General features: G+C 42.2%; 1 protein-coding gene across 1 annotated transcript; it reads right to left on the reverse strand.

Moving 5' to 3' along the window:
* Positions 1 to 9,801: 9,801 nt before the first annotated feature.
* On the reverse strand, positions 9,802 to 14,005 carry LOC310793188 (troponin I, fast skeletal muscle-like; the record flags this gene model as incomplete). The annotated part of the gene is made up of 5 exons (XM_083654945.1): positions 9,802 to 9,870; positions 10,545 to 10,721; positions 11,420 to 11,509; positions 12,235 to 12,363; positions 13,976 to 14,005. The coding sequence occupies 5 exons, from the start codon at positions 14,003 to 14,005 to the stop codon at positions 9,802 to 9,804; spliced, it is 495 nt and encodes a 164-aa protein (XP_083511071.1).
* Between the last annotated feature and the right edge of the window lie 3,766 nt (positions 14,006 to 17,771).

Below are 17,771 nucleotides of genomic sequence, written 5' to 3' on the forward strand. Positions count from 1 at the left end.
AAGGAAAGTCATTTCTGAGTGTGTAACATGTCGAAGAACCCATGCAAATGTCGGTGAGCAAAGGATGGCAGACCTGCCACAAGACAGAGTAACACCTGATCTACCCCCTTTTACTCAAGTAGGAGTTGACTACTTCGGCCCAATTGAGGTAAAGCGAGGACGAAGCACTGTGAAACGTTACGGTGTCATTTTCACCTGCCTTGCAAGCCGTGCCGTCCACCTTGAAGTAGCTCATTCATTAGACACTGATTCTTGCATCAATGCACTGAGACGTTTTATCTGTCGCCGTGGTCAAGTCGTTGGAATAAGATCTGACAATGGAACCAATTTTGTGTCTACAGACCGAGAATTGAAAGAAGCTCTAACAGCTTTGAATCAAGACAAGATAGAGCAAGCACTACAACAAAGAGGAGTGAAATGGACATTCAATCCTCCCGCAGCTGCGCACTTTGGAGGCGTATGGGAGAGGTTGATAAGATCATTGAAAAGAATTTTGCTAACCATCACAAGGCAACAAACTCTTGATGATGAAAGTCTTTCCACAGTGATGTGCGAAGTAGAAGCAATATTGAATAGTCGTCCGTTGACAACCATTTCTGAAGATGTCAATGATCTTGAACCCCTTACTCCAAACCACCTGCTTTTGCTGAAGTCGCAACCGATCCTTCCACCTGGACTTTTCAAGAAGGAAGACGTATATGCTCGACGTCGATGGCGACAAGTGCAGTACATTTCCGATCTATTCTGGTCAAGATGGATAAAGGAATATATCCCGCTTATGCAAGAACGACACAAGTGGAACAGAATTAGGAGAAACTTCAGCAAAGGAGACATTGTATTAGTGGCCGATGCAAACGCCCCCCGAGGTTCCTGGGTTATGGCCCGCATCGTAGACACTAAACCAGACCACAGAGGATTCGTGAGAAGTGTGAAACTTCAGACAAGAACAAGTCAACTTGAGCGGCCAGTCAGCAAGATCTGTTTGCTGCTTCCTGCACCTGTGGAAAACTGAAGAAAAGACTCACACTCACCCTCACATATTGACATGACATTACATGAAATTAAGAGAAAAAGATTGAAATTTTGTTTTTGAAAGAGCATTTAAATCATTTGGCTCCTGTTTTTTAGTTATTGTTATTTAGCACCGTGCTCATAACAATAGGGGCCGGTTATGTTGGAGCCATTCTATTTATTTGTATTTTTGGCTGTAATTGAGTGGCTGAGAGTTAGTCACCAGCCGATGACGTGTTATACGTGCGACAGCGGTGAGAGACATTAATTGAGCCAGGTGTGCGACACAGCAAACAGACGCCAGAGAGAAACAGTTTCCAACCGCACCGCACCGCGCATTACACGCTCTTTAAGTTGATTATCGATATTTATTTTGATACTTGAATCCATATTGAGCCCTTTTGAACCTACGTTACGTTATTTTGATTTGAACTTAACGAGGCCGCTGCGCTGTACACGTACACACACTATATAGCCTACATCAAACAAACATTCATCTCTTCATCTGCACGAGAGCGAGAGCTGCAACTCAAGGTAAGAAGACAGCAACTGTGCGCGACTGCGCGTTGGAAGTCTATGGCGTCTGACGGCTTAAAAATTGAAAGAAAGCCAGGACAGTTTGTATGGGGTGATATAGAGCTGATGCAGGAAGTTAAATTGTATTAATCTAAATCTAGAGTTTAACATAGTGGTAACACCATCCCTGCACAAGTCACTCCATAGTGATCCAGATATTCCGAGGTCTTTCTCCCATCTGAGTTTGGATCTGTCCAGATAAACAAACTTGACATAAGAGCTCCATACAGTCTTGAGGTGGTTTTAAATAATGGTCGGTCAGCATAGCACAATTGTTCCACAGGTGTCATGGAAGGTAAATTCCACTGGCCTTTGTGGTTGACTCTGATAAAGTTGCGTCAAGCCTCTGTTTAAACTGTTCAAAGCACATAAAGATTCCATCCTTATAGCAATGCTCTAGGTGACGAATGCCTTTCTAATGCTAGAAGCAGGAGGCTACTTCAATAAAACATTTCGTCATATTTTCCTCCTGTGATTAAACCAAAGGTTGCCTTTCAGTCGAACCCGAATAGGAAGGAACGCTGCCTTCTGCCCTCCTGCCCTCCTGCCCTCCTGCCCCAGAGACCCGGGCTACTGTGAACGTCAACCCCTAATGAAATCCCCCGCCCCCCGTCCAGGATCCACACTGCAAAAAAATATCCATCTCAATTTCAAAACACGTCTCATAATCCCCCCTCCCCCCCAGTTTTCTCCCCCATTGAGCTCAACAGTGACCGCCCACACACTCTTGAAGTTTAAATAGGGGCCTCTATTAAAACTTCAATAACTACTTCTAATGTGAGTGCTGTTGCCTACCTCTGTTCCTGTGATCTCCCTGCAACCTGCACCAATTAAGCTGTTTAAGACCAGAGTTGTGTGTGCTATTCCCTGCTGCAATTATTAAAAGGACCCCCATTAGCTGAGGCCTAGATGACAGCTAGTCTTCCTGGGGTCCAAGACAACAATATACATTACATGACAGACAAACAATGAAATAGAATAGGCCTACTACAAAAAAAGTATCACCTAAGAAATTTTCTTCATAGCCATTTCGAAAAAGAGTTTTAAGCCTCGAATCAAGCCAACCAGCCACCTACTGAATCGTGAGTGACCATAAAACATTTCACTTTTGGAGTAAAAACAAAACATTATAAGAAATTGAAAATGTATTTTTTCCCCTCTTTTCACTTTTTTGTTTTGGCTGTATAGGGTTATATGAGAGCGGGGGGACGTTGAGGGTAGGCCAATCACCAATACCCCAGAAAATCTCTGCCTTTTTCACAGCCCAATGTTGGCAGGTATGCACTCTTTCCAATAGGCGCATCAGCTTTTAAATCCGTTGGCCGTTTGTTGAGATCTCAACTTGCAGGTAAGCTAACGTTACGGAGGGGAGACTGTTTCCGACATAACTCACGTTGTTTTTCCGGGCGTATCTCCTTGGTGAATCACATAATGAGATGATGTGCGACTATACAGCAGGCGCTAGAACACTCAGAGCGTTTGAAATAGAACACCAACCGTTAAACAGGTAGAAAAACCACTGACTGTAGATTAAATGACTTGTACAGTAGATGGAGGTTTGGCAGTGCACAGGCACAGAACGTCCAGAGTGAACAGTGACATCATCACAGACTGGATGAGCTCAGTGGGCGGCTATGAGCCTTCAGGGCTTTAGTTAACGCGGCGTAACGAGGCAATCGGTCCCACGCTGCCTCGCTTCTCTCCGGCCTCATAACACTAATGACGAGGAAACACAGGGTCAAGGGTCAGCGCTGGGAACAGCGCTAAAACAACACATTTTCTCCTCCATTTAATTCTCACCCCTTCACTTCTGTCATCATGGTCATTGTTGGGGTAGGGAAATATTGAACTTTTGGATCCATGGTGCATCTTGTTACAAAAACATCTGGATTCAGCTGCAGGAGCTCAAAAATAGAACAAAAGTGATGGTCACTGTGTTACAAATCAACATCAAACCTTTCCTAACTGAGCTGAGATGCTCACTGTTACAAATCAACATCAAACCTTTCCTAACTGAACAAAATGATCATCACTGTTACAAATCAACATCAAACCTTTCCTAACTGAACAAAATGATCATCACTGTTACAAATCAACATCAAACCTTTCCTAACTGAGCTCACTGTGTTACAAATAAACATTAAACGTTTCCTGAGCTCGCTGTTACAAATCAACATCAAACCTTTCCTGAGCTCGCTGTTACAAATCAACATCAAACCTTTCCTGAGCTGACTGTGTTGACTGACGAGCAGTGTGCCTTTCCTCCAAATGTTGAACTTTTTTCCATGAGACGAGACGCCCAGAGTGCTCTGCCCAAAAACACTAGCCGCCAAGAGTGCTTAAACACCAGGTGCGGTCCTTGAAAGAGGAGCGCTCCTAGCACATCCTTACCATAGAGAATGAATTGCAGAAAGTCGCTGGCTTCTGAAATACACACAGCCCCATATATATATATATTTTTTTACCTTACTAATCTCACCTAATATCTATCATAGCCTATAGACAGACCTTTGAACCACGCTTTATTCAAATTGGCCAACTTATACCTCAAATGTATGTTTGTGACTGAGAGCACACTTGGTGGAACTTTGTGGGGGTGTATACTGTATTTGTATGTGAATGTATATTTGTATAAAATTATTTTGTCACCATTATTATTATTGTAACCCCCCCACCCTACTGTAATGTTGTTGTTGTTGGTGTTGTTGTTATTTTCATCGCTTTTTTATTCGGTTTTTCCCCGCTCTCTTTTATTTTTATTTTTTATATTTATTTGGTTACTTATTATTTTATTTTATTTGCTTTGCATTCTCTGTTATGTTTGGCTTTGTCTGTGTAGGATTTTTCAGTACTCTTTCCACCTCTGCTGTTGACAAAAAAAATCGTGTTTTAGAGAGGAGCATTTGTGATGTTAAATGTCGTGTTTTAGAGAGCAGCATGTTAAATGTTGTGTTTTAGAGAACAGCATGTTAAATGTTGTGTTTTAGAGAGCAGCATTGTTGTGTTTTAGAGAGCAGCATGTTAAATGTTGTGTTTTAGAGAGCAGCATTGTTGTGTTTTAGAGAGCAGCATGTATGTTGTGTTTTAGAGAGCAGCATGTTAAATGTTGTGTGTTAGAGAGCAGCATGTTAAATGTTGTGTTTTAGAGAGCAGCATGTTAAATGTTGTGTTTTAGAGAACAGCATGTTAAATGTTGTGTTTTAGAGAACAGCATGTTAAATGTTGTGTTTTAGAGAGCAGCATTGTTGTGTTTTAGAGAGCAGCATGTTAAATGTTGTGTTTTAGAGAGCAGCATTGTTGTGTTTTAGAGAGCAGCATGTATGTTGTGTTTTAGAGAGAGCAGCATGTTAAATGTTGTGTGTTAGAGAGCAGCATGTTAAATGTGTTTTAGAGAGCAGCATGTTAAATGTTGTGTTTTAGAGAGCAGCATGTTAAATGTTGTGTTTTAGAGAGCAGCATGTTAAATGTGTTTTAGAGAGCAGCATGTTAAATGTTGTGTTTTAGAGAGCAGCATGTTAAATGTGTTTTAGAGAGCAGCATGTTAAATGTTGTGTTTTAGAGAGCAGCATGTTAAATGTTGTGTTTTAGAGAGCAGCATGTTAAATGTGTTTTAGAGAGCAGCATGTTAAATGTGTTTTAGAGAGCAGCATGTTAAATGTTGTGTTTTAGAGAGCAGCATGTTAAATGTGTTTTAGAGAGCAGCATGTTAAATGTTGTGTTTTAGAGAGCAGCATGTTAAATGTTGTGTTTTAGAGAGCAGCATGTTAAATGTTGTGTTTTAGAGAGCAGCATGTCAAATGTTGTGTTTTAGAGAGCAGCATGTTAAATGTTGTGTTTTAGAGAGCAGCATGTTAAATGTTGTGTTTTAGAGAGCAGCATGTTAAATGGCGTGTTTTAGAGAGCAGCATGTGTGATGTGAGTAAAGTCACGGCATCCAAATATAAGCATGTCCTCACATTCCCAGGAGGCCCAGGATGACGTTAAATTTAGCCTCCGCCTAACATCTGTGCTCCTTGGAGGAAACTTTAGAGGCTCGGGACCCCTTGCCTGCTCCCGGGGAACCAGGTCGAGTTGTCCAAAGAAGGAGTGTTGAGGCGTTTGAAGGCCGAGGGAGGGGACAGAAGGACAGGGGCAATTAAGGGGGGAGTGAGTAGGGTGGCCATTTCCATAACACCAAAAAGGAGGACACTTTGCAACTCACGATACGACACTATCACTCACGATACGTTGCCCACGATAACGATGGTATCATGATACTGTGATATTGCAAGACAATTGATCTACGATACATCACAATATCTGTACAACTGAATTAGAAGAAATACCCATAAAAAGGCAAAACGCAGGAACTATGTATAATTCACCGGCACATTGTAGTGTCCATTTCACAAAATTGGACAACTATGAAACAATGTAGCCAAGTGCATACTTAGCTTAGTGCTTCTTTAACACACACACACACACACACACACACACACACACACACACACACACACACACACACACACACACACACACACAAAAGGCTTAAGCAATACAATCGCAACACAATCATAGAAGTGTGAGTGCAGAATATACAAATGTCAAAATATACAACACGCGCGCACACACACACACACACACACACATACACACACACACACACACACCCACACTCGCACTCACACTCACTAACTCACTCACTTGAATGGCTGACTGATTGACACATCTTTATGATTTTATGATATCCTTGTCTGTGTTTACTGTCTATTTTACTGCCTTTTACTATACTTTGCTTTGTACAGGTGCTTTTAATAACATCTAGGGACAGGCATTGCAAATTAGCCAAGACTACAATACAAATGCTGATACATGTCATCAGATGTTGACAAATTATGTTGTGTTGTGTATCTGTCCCTATATAAATAAATAAAATGAATATGGGGTAGGAGTCTGTCTGTGATACAACTCTGCACAGTTAATAGTAGACACCAGCTGATCCAATTTAAAGTTGTTCACTATTCTAAGGATAAGTTGCACAATATTTACCCTTCTGTCTCACCACTGTGTGACAGGTGTCAGCAGTAGCACTGGAAGTACTTTTAGGTAGGGGGTGCTGTAAGGAAGGGACACTCGGTGCTGCCCACAAGGGCCGCGCCGAGGAAAATTTGACGTTTTTTTAACTTTTAGCCATATTTAGAGGAATATTTAATTTTAAACTAACATTAGGATTATACTGTTATATGTCATTATTCAGTATCTTCTCCTTTTCTCACTCACTTTCATGTCACCACCTGCTCTCCCTTTAGTCGTTTTACACTACAACAGACAGCAACACAGGCATAAACACTGAACTTATTATTATTATTATGGAAAACCAGATTATGATGAAAATCAAACACTTTTGAAAAGAGAGCGTATGAAATAAGATTAGAGCTGGGAAGCACAAACTGTTTTTTAATGCATTTTGTTGCTGTTATAAAGACAGCCAAATCCAACAATTTCGAAAATCCCATCTCTTGCCACTAGGGGGTGCTGCAGCACCCTCAGCACCCACCTTCCAGCTCCCTTTGGTGTCAGAGGGCTCTGTCTCATGCCTTCTGGTTCTGCCCTTCACTGGCGGGATTCTGGGCCAAAATATTTGATTGGTACTCTGCAGCGGTTCCCAACCTTCTGACTCATGGCCCACTTCAGAATCTCAAAAATGTTTGCGGCCCACATCTGACCATAAACAGTGCGGAGGCTCTGTGCTGCTTGACGCAAAGAGAGGAGCGAAAATACACAGGCCGATTAGCCGCTTCGGGGACGCGCCTCTGGTGGACACAGGCGTTCACTAGACAGGCTGCGACCAGCTCCAGTGTCCGCCTCGCGGTCGTAATGAAACGTTTCCTGGTGGAATCTCAATCTGCCCGGCTGCCCGGCAGAGACTTTAGGCAGAAGAGAAAAAACTTGAATGGAGCGCATCAAAGGAGCTTTAGAAGTGAGTAGACCCAAAGCCGCCTGAAAAATAAGTAGGTAGACAGACAGCGTCTACCTGCATCTACCCTCCACTACACCACTAGGCCTTGGAACACAGGTTGGGAATGGCTGCTCTAAAGGCGTTTATAGACTCGTCCATCAGAGCCTCGCCCCGCCCTCCCCGTATGAGGGGAGGGGACGCTGTCGGCTGACGGGGGCTCCTCCAAAATGTAACTCAGCGGCGACGATACGTGCGTGACGTCAGCTGCACGAGAGTTGTGATTGGCCGTTGCCGGGACACCGGGACACGGAGTCAAATTATGACGACGATAAAGAGGTTAGTAGCAAATCCGAATCATTTTCCTTTGTGTGCCAACCTCTCCCTGCTGCGTCGATTCTAAATAGCTTCTGTGTGTGTCGGAGGTTTACTGCAACCAACGTGCTGCGTCCTAGCATGTAGGCTGGCTGGCGCCAGCAGATGGCGAGACGGCTCCAATTCGAGGCCTACAAAATAACCTAAGATGTCGAGGCGGAACTCGACATCTTCAGCTGCTCGGAGTCCTCTCTGAACTTCCCTACAGCTGTGCAACAGTTTCTGACACAGGGGACAACTGTTGCCAGAAAACTCATTCTGAGTTTTCAATTGTGGTTGATGGACATGATCTCTGTTATACGGTTGGAGAGACTCAGGTTCCTGAGGAAAAATTAAACTCTCTGGGACCCGTTTTTAGCCTACTTCGATGAGGTTAGGGGCGACGGTTACCCTGCTAGCCGGGCGCTCCTCGCTCATACTGAGCGTTAGCGCCCGGGGACCCCATTAGCATCTCCCATCAGACAGTCGCGCCGCTCTCGCGTCTAGGTCTTAAGACGAGTCCTTACCTGAGCCAGAAACTTGAAGTGAAAACGCTATCCGATACATAACATCCTCTTCTTCTAAATAACTGATGTTGCCGCTTCCAAATTGTTGCATAAAATCCACTTTTCTGTCATTGAAAAACCAAAAATCCTTCATCTGGAGTCAACCCGGACATGCGACGCACTGTTTACTCACTAATGCCCCCCACACTTCCGGAATGGTATTGCAACTTGCTTGGCACAAACGCAGAAATGTAGTTGCAATCTGCAAGGGCGACAGATGACTCGCCTGGCTGGTTCTCATGGACCCCTTGCATGGGATCGCATGCGCAGCATCTCTTACAAGCACTATTAGCACGTTATGCGGCTGCTAGCCCCATGTTGTAATATTGAATGTCGATGATGTATGTAGCCTATGCTTTTTCTTTCTTTTCTTTTCCTGTGTCTGACCCTGTTCGTTTGTTTTGTTTTGTTTGTGTGTTGTTTGTGTGTTTTCAAAAATTGAAAATAAAATATGGGGGGAAAATAAAATAAAATGTATTGGACGTGATGCGTTCGTAGCGTAAAATAATAACGTTAGTTTTCTAAAAAGCTGAGACAGAGCCCTCCCCTCTCCTCTCATTAAAAAATAAATAAGGGAAATGTTAACCGGTGTTGTGTCCAACTCTGTACAGAGAGAAGAAAGCTGCATACAAATCTGCCAAACTAGTACTCAAAGCTGCTTCTACATAGATCAGTCAGAGAGATTTCTTCTGGCTTTAAGTACCTATGTGAATTGTTTTTTTTGTGTGTGTGTGTGTGTGTGTGTGTGTGTGTGTGTGTGTGTGCTGACTCCAATGTATATGTATGTTTAAGTAAGGGGGGGTGTAACATGAAATATCGTGATATTTTGGTAGATACTGTACCGTACCATACTGTGACATTTCATAGCATTACATCCCTATTGCCAAATATAATTTTATTGACTGTATCCCCTACTAGACAGGACAGGACTAGGCAAGGCACACTTTGCACGCAGAACACAATTTTTGTGCAAAAATGATTCCTCTGCTAGAACTCCATCTTAGGGGAAACACTGTCATTCTTAATATGAATGTGAAGTGAAAATAAAAGACAAACCGACCCACAAAAAGTATACAAAAAAAGTTGACAAATGTTTTCTTCCACATTTGACTTTATTTTTTAATAATTCAGGTTGTGTGAATGTGTAAAGTTGAAGTTGTGAAGCGGTGCACCCCCCCCTCTCCTCATTGGAACAGCCAAACAAAGTGCAAAAAAAAGGTCCAGTGTGAAAAATCCAGAGTCCTGACATGATTTAATGCTCTTCAGCCATGTGTGACTTAACCAAAACCCTTCTGGTGCGACCAACAGTTAAGACAAGTGCTGTTCATAAACACAGAAAGATGAGATGGGCCTTGGCATTTAGGAAGTCTCGAACATCTTCTTTCTGTCTGCTTTGTCCTCAATGTTCTTACGCCAGTCATCCGACGTCTGAGGAGAGAGAAATATGGGTCTGTTAGTAAAGGTAGTAGGGAAGTGCGCAAACCTGCACCGCTTACTTCAACAACTAGGTGTTGATTACAACGAACGTCCTATTTCGTGACCAACACTTTCGCTTTCTCCATATTGCTGCTATGGGAAACGTCTCTGTCATAGTTATTGATCGGCTGGGAAAAGGCGGTTAATGTCATGACATATAACAATAAATCATACATTAAAAGGATTTGTAACATTAACTTTTCATTTTGCATTCAGTAAAAATTAGAAAATATAATAAAAAATATAAATATATTATGTTATCCCTCCTCCCCAATTATTAGTTCCTAGTTCCACATTGTCATCATGGAGGACAAACTGTGAACAGCCACATCTCTGTAAACGGCTGCAGCAATAGGAAAAATTATTCTCCATTGATACATTTGGTAGTTACAATCCTATCAAAAAACAAGTATAGAAAGGCACGTGAGATGGCCACAAGCAGCCGATTGTAGGAAGCGGTGGTACTGCTTGGCAGCCTCACTGCTTTCTGTCCGGCTCTGAAAGGGTTAATGTAAACTAGAAATATTGCTTCTCGTGCTTGCTCGCCTGCTCAACAGTTGAGCAATTGTGTGCCGCCGCAGAACCCTCTGGCTTATTATAGTAGTGATTATGTGAATGTTCCTCACCTCCTCCTCTTTCTTCTCCTTTTTAACTTGCTTCAGGTTGGACCTCAGGTCCATGGTGACCTTGTGTTTCCCACCCAGCAGAGCCTGCAGCATGGCGTCTGCGGACATACGGACCTTCTTCAGAGCGGGCTTCTTCACTCCGGCCAGATCCACCACTTTGATCTTCAGGTCCTCAATCTGTGAGAGGACAGAACGGCACCATCTGAGTGACTTCCTTTTTGTAATATTTTTTTCTTAAATGTATAATAAACTTTGGTTCTTAAAACTAAGCTTGCTGTAAAAAAATTACATCAAGATTCCTGAAGTACGTGGTGGCCCTTGGCCTTCAGGGATAGGTCTAGATGTCAAGATGAAGCTATGAAATTTATGTCAGCTTCAGCAATGAGAACTTTTGTTTTGTCTGTCTTGTTGTAAGGCGTTCTGAGTTGTCCACAAGTTAGGTTACTTGTGAGCATCAGATACTGTAGATGGGTAGAACTGCATGTCATCAGCAAATTGATGATAGCTAATGTTATAATTCTTAATATCGGCAAGAGAAACCATGTAAAAACAAAATAACATTGGCCCCAAAATTGAGCCTTGGGGAACACACTTGCTTTGTTAGGTATTAAGATTTGATGAAATATAATTTGTAAAAGTTTACACCTAAACAAAAGATTTAGAACATTAAGAAAGAAACAAAGAGAAAACAACACCACAGAAAGTGACGCCCCCGAAAAGAAAAAAAAGTAAAAATCTATTTGGTTATCAATCAATAAGTCCTGAGCATGTACATCATTGAAGACATCATTAAAGGAAGAGAAAGAAAAATACATAAAAAGAGGTACATATTATGTTTACTTACATACTCAAGTAAGAAAAATGTGGCTGTTTACCTCTTTGTCAGCCTTGCCCACTTTGGCCTCAGCGTCGTACCTCTCCTCATCGATCTTGTCGATGGCTGAACTGAGCTTCTTGCAGAATTCCTGTCCACACACACACACGCACGCACGCACGCACGCACACACACAAACACACACACACACACACACACACACACACACACACACACCATTCTCATGTTACATGTATGTACCGTTATGGATGCTCTAAAAACTGTGTAGCCTAATCCTCACAAACTGCTAGCCTGGGTAAACCCAGCCCCCACGTGACCTGCTCTCAGAGTTCTCAGTCACCTAGTGACTGAGAACCAGAGGTCTGAGAGCAGGTCACGTGGGGGCTGGGTTTACCCAGGCTAACAAACTGCAACTTGGGGCCAAAAACAGAAAACTGCAGTGTTCTAAAGTTAGTGATGATGTATAAATGTTAAAAGGCGGCATGATGGAAGTAGCTGTGGCCATTACGTCCACCAACCAAGTTGGCCAGGAGGCCATGTTTTCGCCCCTGTTTGTCTGTCTGTCCATATTTCAAAAAGTTATGGGCATATTGCACGAAACTTTGTAGAACAGTATGGACCAACTTATAGAACTGATTAACTTTCCACACCCACTGGCCAAAAGGGGGCATCTCAATGGGTGTGGTCAATCACAGAAAGGCATCTAACTTCCAAAACAATTCACGTAACAGCACAAACCTTTATAGAAAGGTTTGGTGGAGGAATGCACTCTGAGTGCCCTCTAGTTTCTATTGGGTGAACAGGGTTTAGTTTAGGAGTTTAACACTGCGGTGCAGAAAATGGCCTGGCTCTCACCATCAGGGCAGCATGGTCTCCGTTCGTGTCCGGGGCCGGACAGCTCTCGTTCATGTAGGCCTCCTTTGCTGCAACCAGGTCCTTCTTCTCCTGCTCCAGCCAACCCGCAGCGATCGCAAGGATCAGACTCTGAAGGGACAAACACAAGAGGTACTGTAGTACGTGCCTTACCAACAATACCACAGCAATTAATAGCACCCATTAAGACAATTAGTGGGCATGCATAAAAGCAGCATGACAGAAGAAAGAAATACAACTGAAAAGAAAGCAGGTAAAACCGCTGTTTTCATGATTTTCCTGTTTTCACTTCAGTTGAAGGATTACAGGCTCTTCGATAGAGCGCAACAGTGGCCAACAGTGACCAACAGTGAACTTTTGAACTCTGGTTCCAGGAAGTGAATTTCCCATGCATTTCTCCATTGACGTTTCAGAAAACCCATAGCGCCATATCTTATTCCCAAGTGCAAGAGCAAATCTTTGCTAGTTTCTAGCACTCATCAAAGGGTGTATTTCAGCAACCCAGTGTTAATTAAAAGGGGGAAAATCTTACGTCCAAGTGCCCTTGCACTTGGATGTAAAAAAAATATGACCCATAGAGTTTTTAAGCCTGGAACAAAGCCAACATGCTATGAGATGAATTATGACATTCAAACTTTTGATTCGGAGCAACAACAACAACAACAACAACAACAAAAAGGTAAACAGAAAAAGATTAAAAACTTTTATTTTTATTTATTTTTTCCTTTGTTGTTGTTGTTGTTTGCTCCAAATCAAATGGTCAATTCATCTCGTAGCTGTTTGGCTTGGTTCCAGGTTTAAGTCTTTATAAGGATTTTCTCAAATGTCAAAGGGATTCAGACTCTGCTCCAACAGTTTCGCAGTAGGAGTGTTATGGAACTTATCTCTGTAGAAGCTATCAGTTTCTGGCTCAAGGATAAGCCATTCACGTCCCCGTCCCCCCCCAAAAAAAATATGGAACCCATTTCTGCACTATATTGGGGAGGATGGGGCCCAGGCCCTTCGGAGTGGTCTCTACGGACTAGCATGGACTGACATATCCAGGTGCATTTCTCTCTAGGTCTTAACATGTAATAAGCCTTTATCCCTTTATTATCTCTGGATACCCCTGGTATACCGGTACTTAATTCTACACACTATTAACCTTCTGTCTAGGTGTTCTGTGTTTGTATCGGTTTTTATCTGTATCTGTTTTTTGTATCTGTTTTGCTTTTATGTTACTCTTGATGCGTGTGTGTGTGTGTGTGTGTGTGTGTGTGTGTGTGTGTGTGTGTGTGTGTGTGTGTGTGTGTGTGTGTGTGTGTGTGTGTGTGTGTGTGTGCGCGTGTGTGCGCGCCCGTGTGTGTGTATGTGTGTTTGTGTACTGTATGTATCTTTATTATGTGTGGAGATTGTGTCCTAGGAGGTAGGTAAGTGGGCATATTACTATGTTATCATAATCATCACTGTAACTGTTTGTCCCTCTGCAAACTGAAAACTAATCAATATACTTTAAAAAATCTTTTTTCAAAAAGCAATTGGACAAACTTTAAAACAAGCTATAAAAGGCTGACATTTTGGAGACAGAAATGTGTTTTAAGATGTTTAATTATATGGACTTTTCAAGCCTAGTCTAACTTCCAAAGCCCAGAGGACTGTGACACGTTTAGTGTGATAAGGAACTTAAACAGCATTAATGAAAGTCGAATAGGTTTCCTGCTGATAGTTCAGTGTGTTGCTTTACCTTCAGGTGATGCTTGCGGCTCGAAGTCATTTTTTTCCTGTTAGGAGAAAGGAATTGTATTTATTGTCAGATTCTCAGTAGAGAAGTTGTCTGCACATCCGCCCTGTTTCTAATATTGATGTGGAAAGGAGAAGCCCCTTAGCGTGAGACATTTTGAATTTATTCCCTCAATGGTCTAAATGAGGAATTTGATATAAACCCTGTGTGTGAGGTTTTGCAGCAAAGTGTTGTATGTCGCCATCTTGGGGTCCTTACGCAGCTCACATGAGATGGGGGTTTTCCAGAGCCGCAGCTCCGCCTGCTATTGGTCCGTGATCGGCAAGCTGCGCGATCACTGGACAGGCAACCTGTCAATCACCCTTTTTTTATATCGTCTATTTTACTCCAAATGGGCAAGTTATATAAGAAATGACCCCCCTACAGTTGTTCTGAAAAGGTGAGATTAGCTATATAGACCAAAACCGTGCTTCAGTCCAGGCTGTAAAGATGCTTAATCACTGTTACAAAGTGAGGCATTTTAACCAGGGGTTTGAATAGGAACTATGGGACTTCTGAGTCCTGCCTCAAGTGGCCATTCAAGGAACTACAGCTTTCAGGATTACTTCTGCGTTTTCATGGGAAAACCTTACAGCTTGCCCACTGGTTTTGAAACACTGGCCACTAGTGAATTGTCAATGTGCTATAGAGCTGAACAGTCACGTGACATCTCTTGCCCCTGAAGTAAGTTTCCCATTCATTTTCTCCATAGACATTTCAAAAAATCCTTATATTAACGAGTGTTAAGGCTGGAACCAAGTCAACCCGTGACCTACTGAACCATGTGACCATAAAACATTTCAGTTGGAGCAAAAACAATAACGACTTTTCGAAATGTCTATGGAGAAAATGAATGGGAAATTCACTTCCGTGGCGCGTGTATACATTTCCCAATGCAGTTTAGATTAAACCAGGCCCCCGAACTCATTTAATTGGTCGCCCCCGCCATATGCGCCGCTGTCCTCGCCACGCCTGACAAACTACCGTAAACAGCAGAGGCGACTCCGCTGCACCCCAAACGCCTCTCTTTACAGCCAGGCAGGCATAGATGATGTGATGTGATGTGCTCAGATGGACAATTTTGCAGTTTAGCAATACAAGTAAATTGACTGAATGTGTTTTGTGTTGCTGAAACTGATGGATCAATAGAGTTTTAGTGAAAATTCAGACATGAGAGGATCAGACTTACTCAGACATTTTGGCAGTTTTTGTGGTTCACAACCTGCAGGAAGACAAATAGAAACACATTGGGGAGCAAATACTTTATCGTTCACAGGCTGGTGCAATACATGGTTCGCATTGTACGTTCCTGAATCAAAAACATGTTGCACAATCTCGTTTCTAGATACGTGTATATAATCAACGTCATAGATTCTGCTATTGAAATAGCACAGTGGCCGGTAAGGGTGTTGTGGTCGGGGTGGATGGAGGGCATAAATACTTGTCTTTCACACCAGAGAGCTGTGTTTGAGTCCCGGCGTGTTCAAAGTCTACATTTAAACTGTAAGTCACATTTAACGTTTTTCTTATTCAACCCTAACCCAAACCATAATCCTAACCATAACCAAAGTTGTTTTATTTGCGTTCAATGTTGGAAAGGCCGGTGAGGTTTTCAAATTAACCGCCATTTTGTTTCAAATGTACGTTGATATTGTACTATCCCTGGTGAATGCCGATTGGGCTGCTCTTTTGACTTGACTCCACACAGCGGCTCTCTGGCTGAAGACAGCAGTCGCTGAGCTCAGCATGTTCTGCCACAGAGATGTATATGGGATGGGAATAGGCTGTGTGTGGATTCTTTGCAGTAACATGACGCCGGCCCACAGCTGAAGCTCCCAGACCTCCACTGAACTATACTGGGAGGCGAGGATCAGGTGACGAGCCTCCCAGTTTATGACCAGATCATGTGAAGAGTTCAATTCCAAAATGCTATGTATCAATTTTGGTCAAATATCATTACCTGAAGTCCATCAATGTATAGGCTATTTCTAAAATATAAGGGTTCCACTCTGGAAAAATGTTAACTTAGTTTTCCTTTCTTTGGCAATTTGTTCAACATTTGATTTAAATTCTGCACTATTAAACATTTGATTTTGTAACAAAAATCTTAATGTTTGATGACTACTTCTATACATGAGATCCCCACAGACCTGTATTAACTGTCTAAAAAAACTATCCATCCAACAAAATAACAATTTCACTCAATTTGTTTCAATCCAAATTCAAAATTACTAAATCCCCAAACATTTACACAGATAAGCCATAAATAAAGTATATTAGCACATCCTGACTGGATGTATCTACTGGCTGTACACTGTAATAATAGATGGGAACTTATCAGAATCAGTAACCTTTTCTGTAACACTTATTAATTAAGGGTTACTTAACAGCCTTGACCATAAACTGGCATCAACCTTAACCTCAGTGACTTCATGCCTCAACCCAAACACAATATCACAAACATCATTAGTAAATGATTACTAGACACATTAGTTAACAGTTAATTAACAAATTTACAGATTAATTCATGCTTATTAAGCATTAACTAAGCCTTAATTAATGTACCCTTATTGTAAACTGATCATCTTTTCTATAACATTTCCCATCCAAGGTAAGTGGAAACATCAGGACTTTGAGGGACTTAAATAATTCCAATATAAAAAAAGTTGTTTTGCATTAATGAAGTTCAGAACCCAGCGAAGAGATTATTCTCACTCAACTCTTACCGCGTTATGTGAAAACAGACATTACTGAACAAATGTAATCAGGAGAGTCAGAACATCAGTTATGTCTATTTGCCATCACCGCTCGACCTTGTGCGTCCACTAAGCTGAAGGTTTGACACTTTGCCTTCTTCTCTTGACAGGGTCGCAATCACTTTGTGCCTCCAAATGCAAACAGCCATCCGTAAAACACACCGAACAACAGACTGTCACATAAATTCAGGTCTGGCAGGAAAAGGTCAAAGGTCACAACAAACATCTACAGTGAAGTCAGGCTATCACACGGGTGTTTCTCTCTTCAGGTCAACTGTGCCAATCTGTTAAATTATGCTGTGCAGAAAGGAGTCTAGCTTGTAATGTCTCCGCAAATTGTATTTGTATCTGTGTCTATAGAACGCCATCAAAAATTAGATGCTACACCTCAAGGGGGTATCCTTTCAATCAATTCAAATATTCTCAGTCATAAAGATGCTGCTCTCTGAGATGCGGGTTAAAAGAGACCAGGAAATAAATAAAAATAAGGAAGATTTCTCACCTATGAGGAGGAAGAAGGGGACAAGACACACTGGGTGGAAGAAAAGGAGACAGTGCCGAGCCACAGACAGTGAAAAATGAAATAGGGTATATATGATGCCTCAGGGAATGCCCAGATCCTCTTTATGGAAGTGGATTCCCACTGGGCCAATGGGCCAGCGAGCTCCTGAAATACACCCAGCCCAGCCCCGCGCAGCTCCTTGAGCAACTCTTACAGCTGAGCTGAGGCTTCAGGCTCACATGTGGATAAAACTGGACATGTTGAAGACCGTCTCCTCACACTCTCCACATGAAGCTTCACTGAGGAAGATCCAGTCCACTCTCCAATTTTTTTTAACATACATTAGCAAGGTTGGTCCACAGCCCAAAAATGTTTTAGTTTCACAAAAACATCTTTAAAATTGTTAGAAGGTAATGTTTGTTTGGCCACATTTGTCATTTAATGTAACAACAGTTTGATATAGAAATAGCTCGCTGACAAGGGTGAAGTTTCTTTCGCCTTT

Source organism: Poromitra crassiceps (genome assembly GCF_964638095.1).
Source record: "Poromitra crassiceps genome assembly, chromosome: 18".
In the NCBI taxonomy this organism is placed as follows: domain Eukaryota; kingdom Metazoa; phylum Chordata; class Actinopteri; order Beryciformes; family Melamphaidae; genus Poromitra; species Poromitra crassiceps.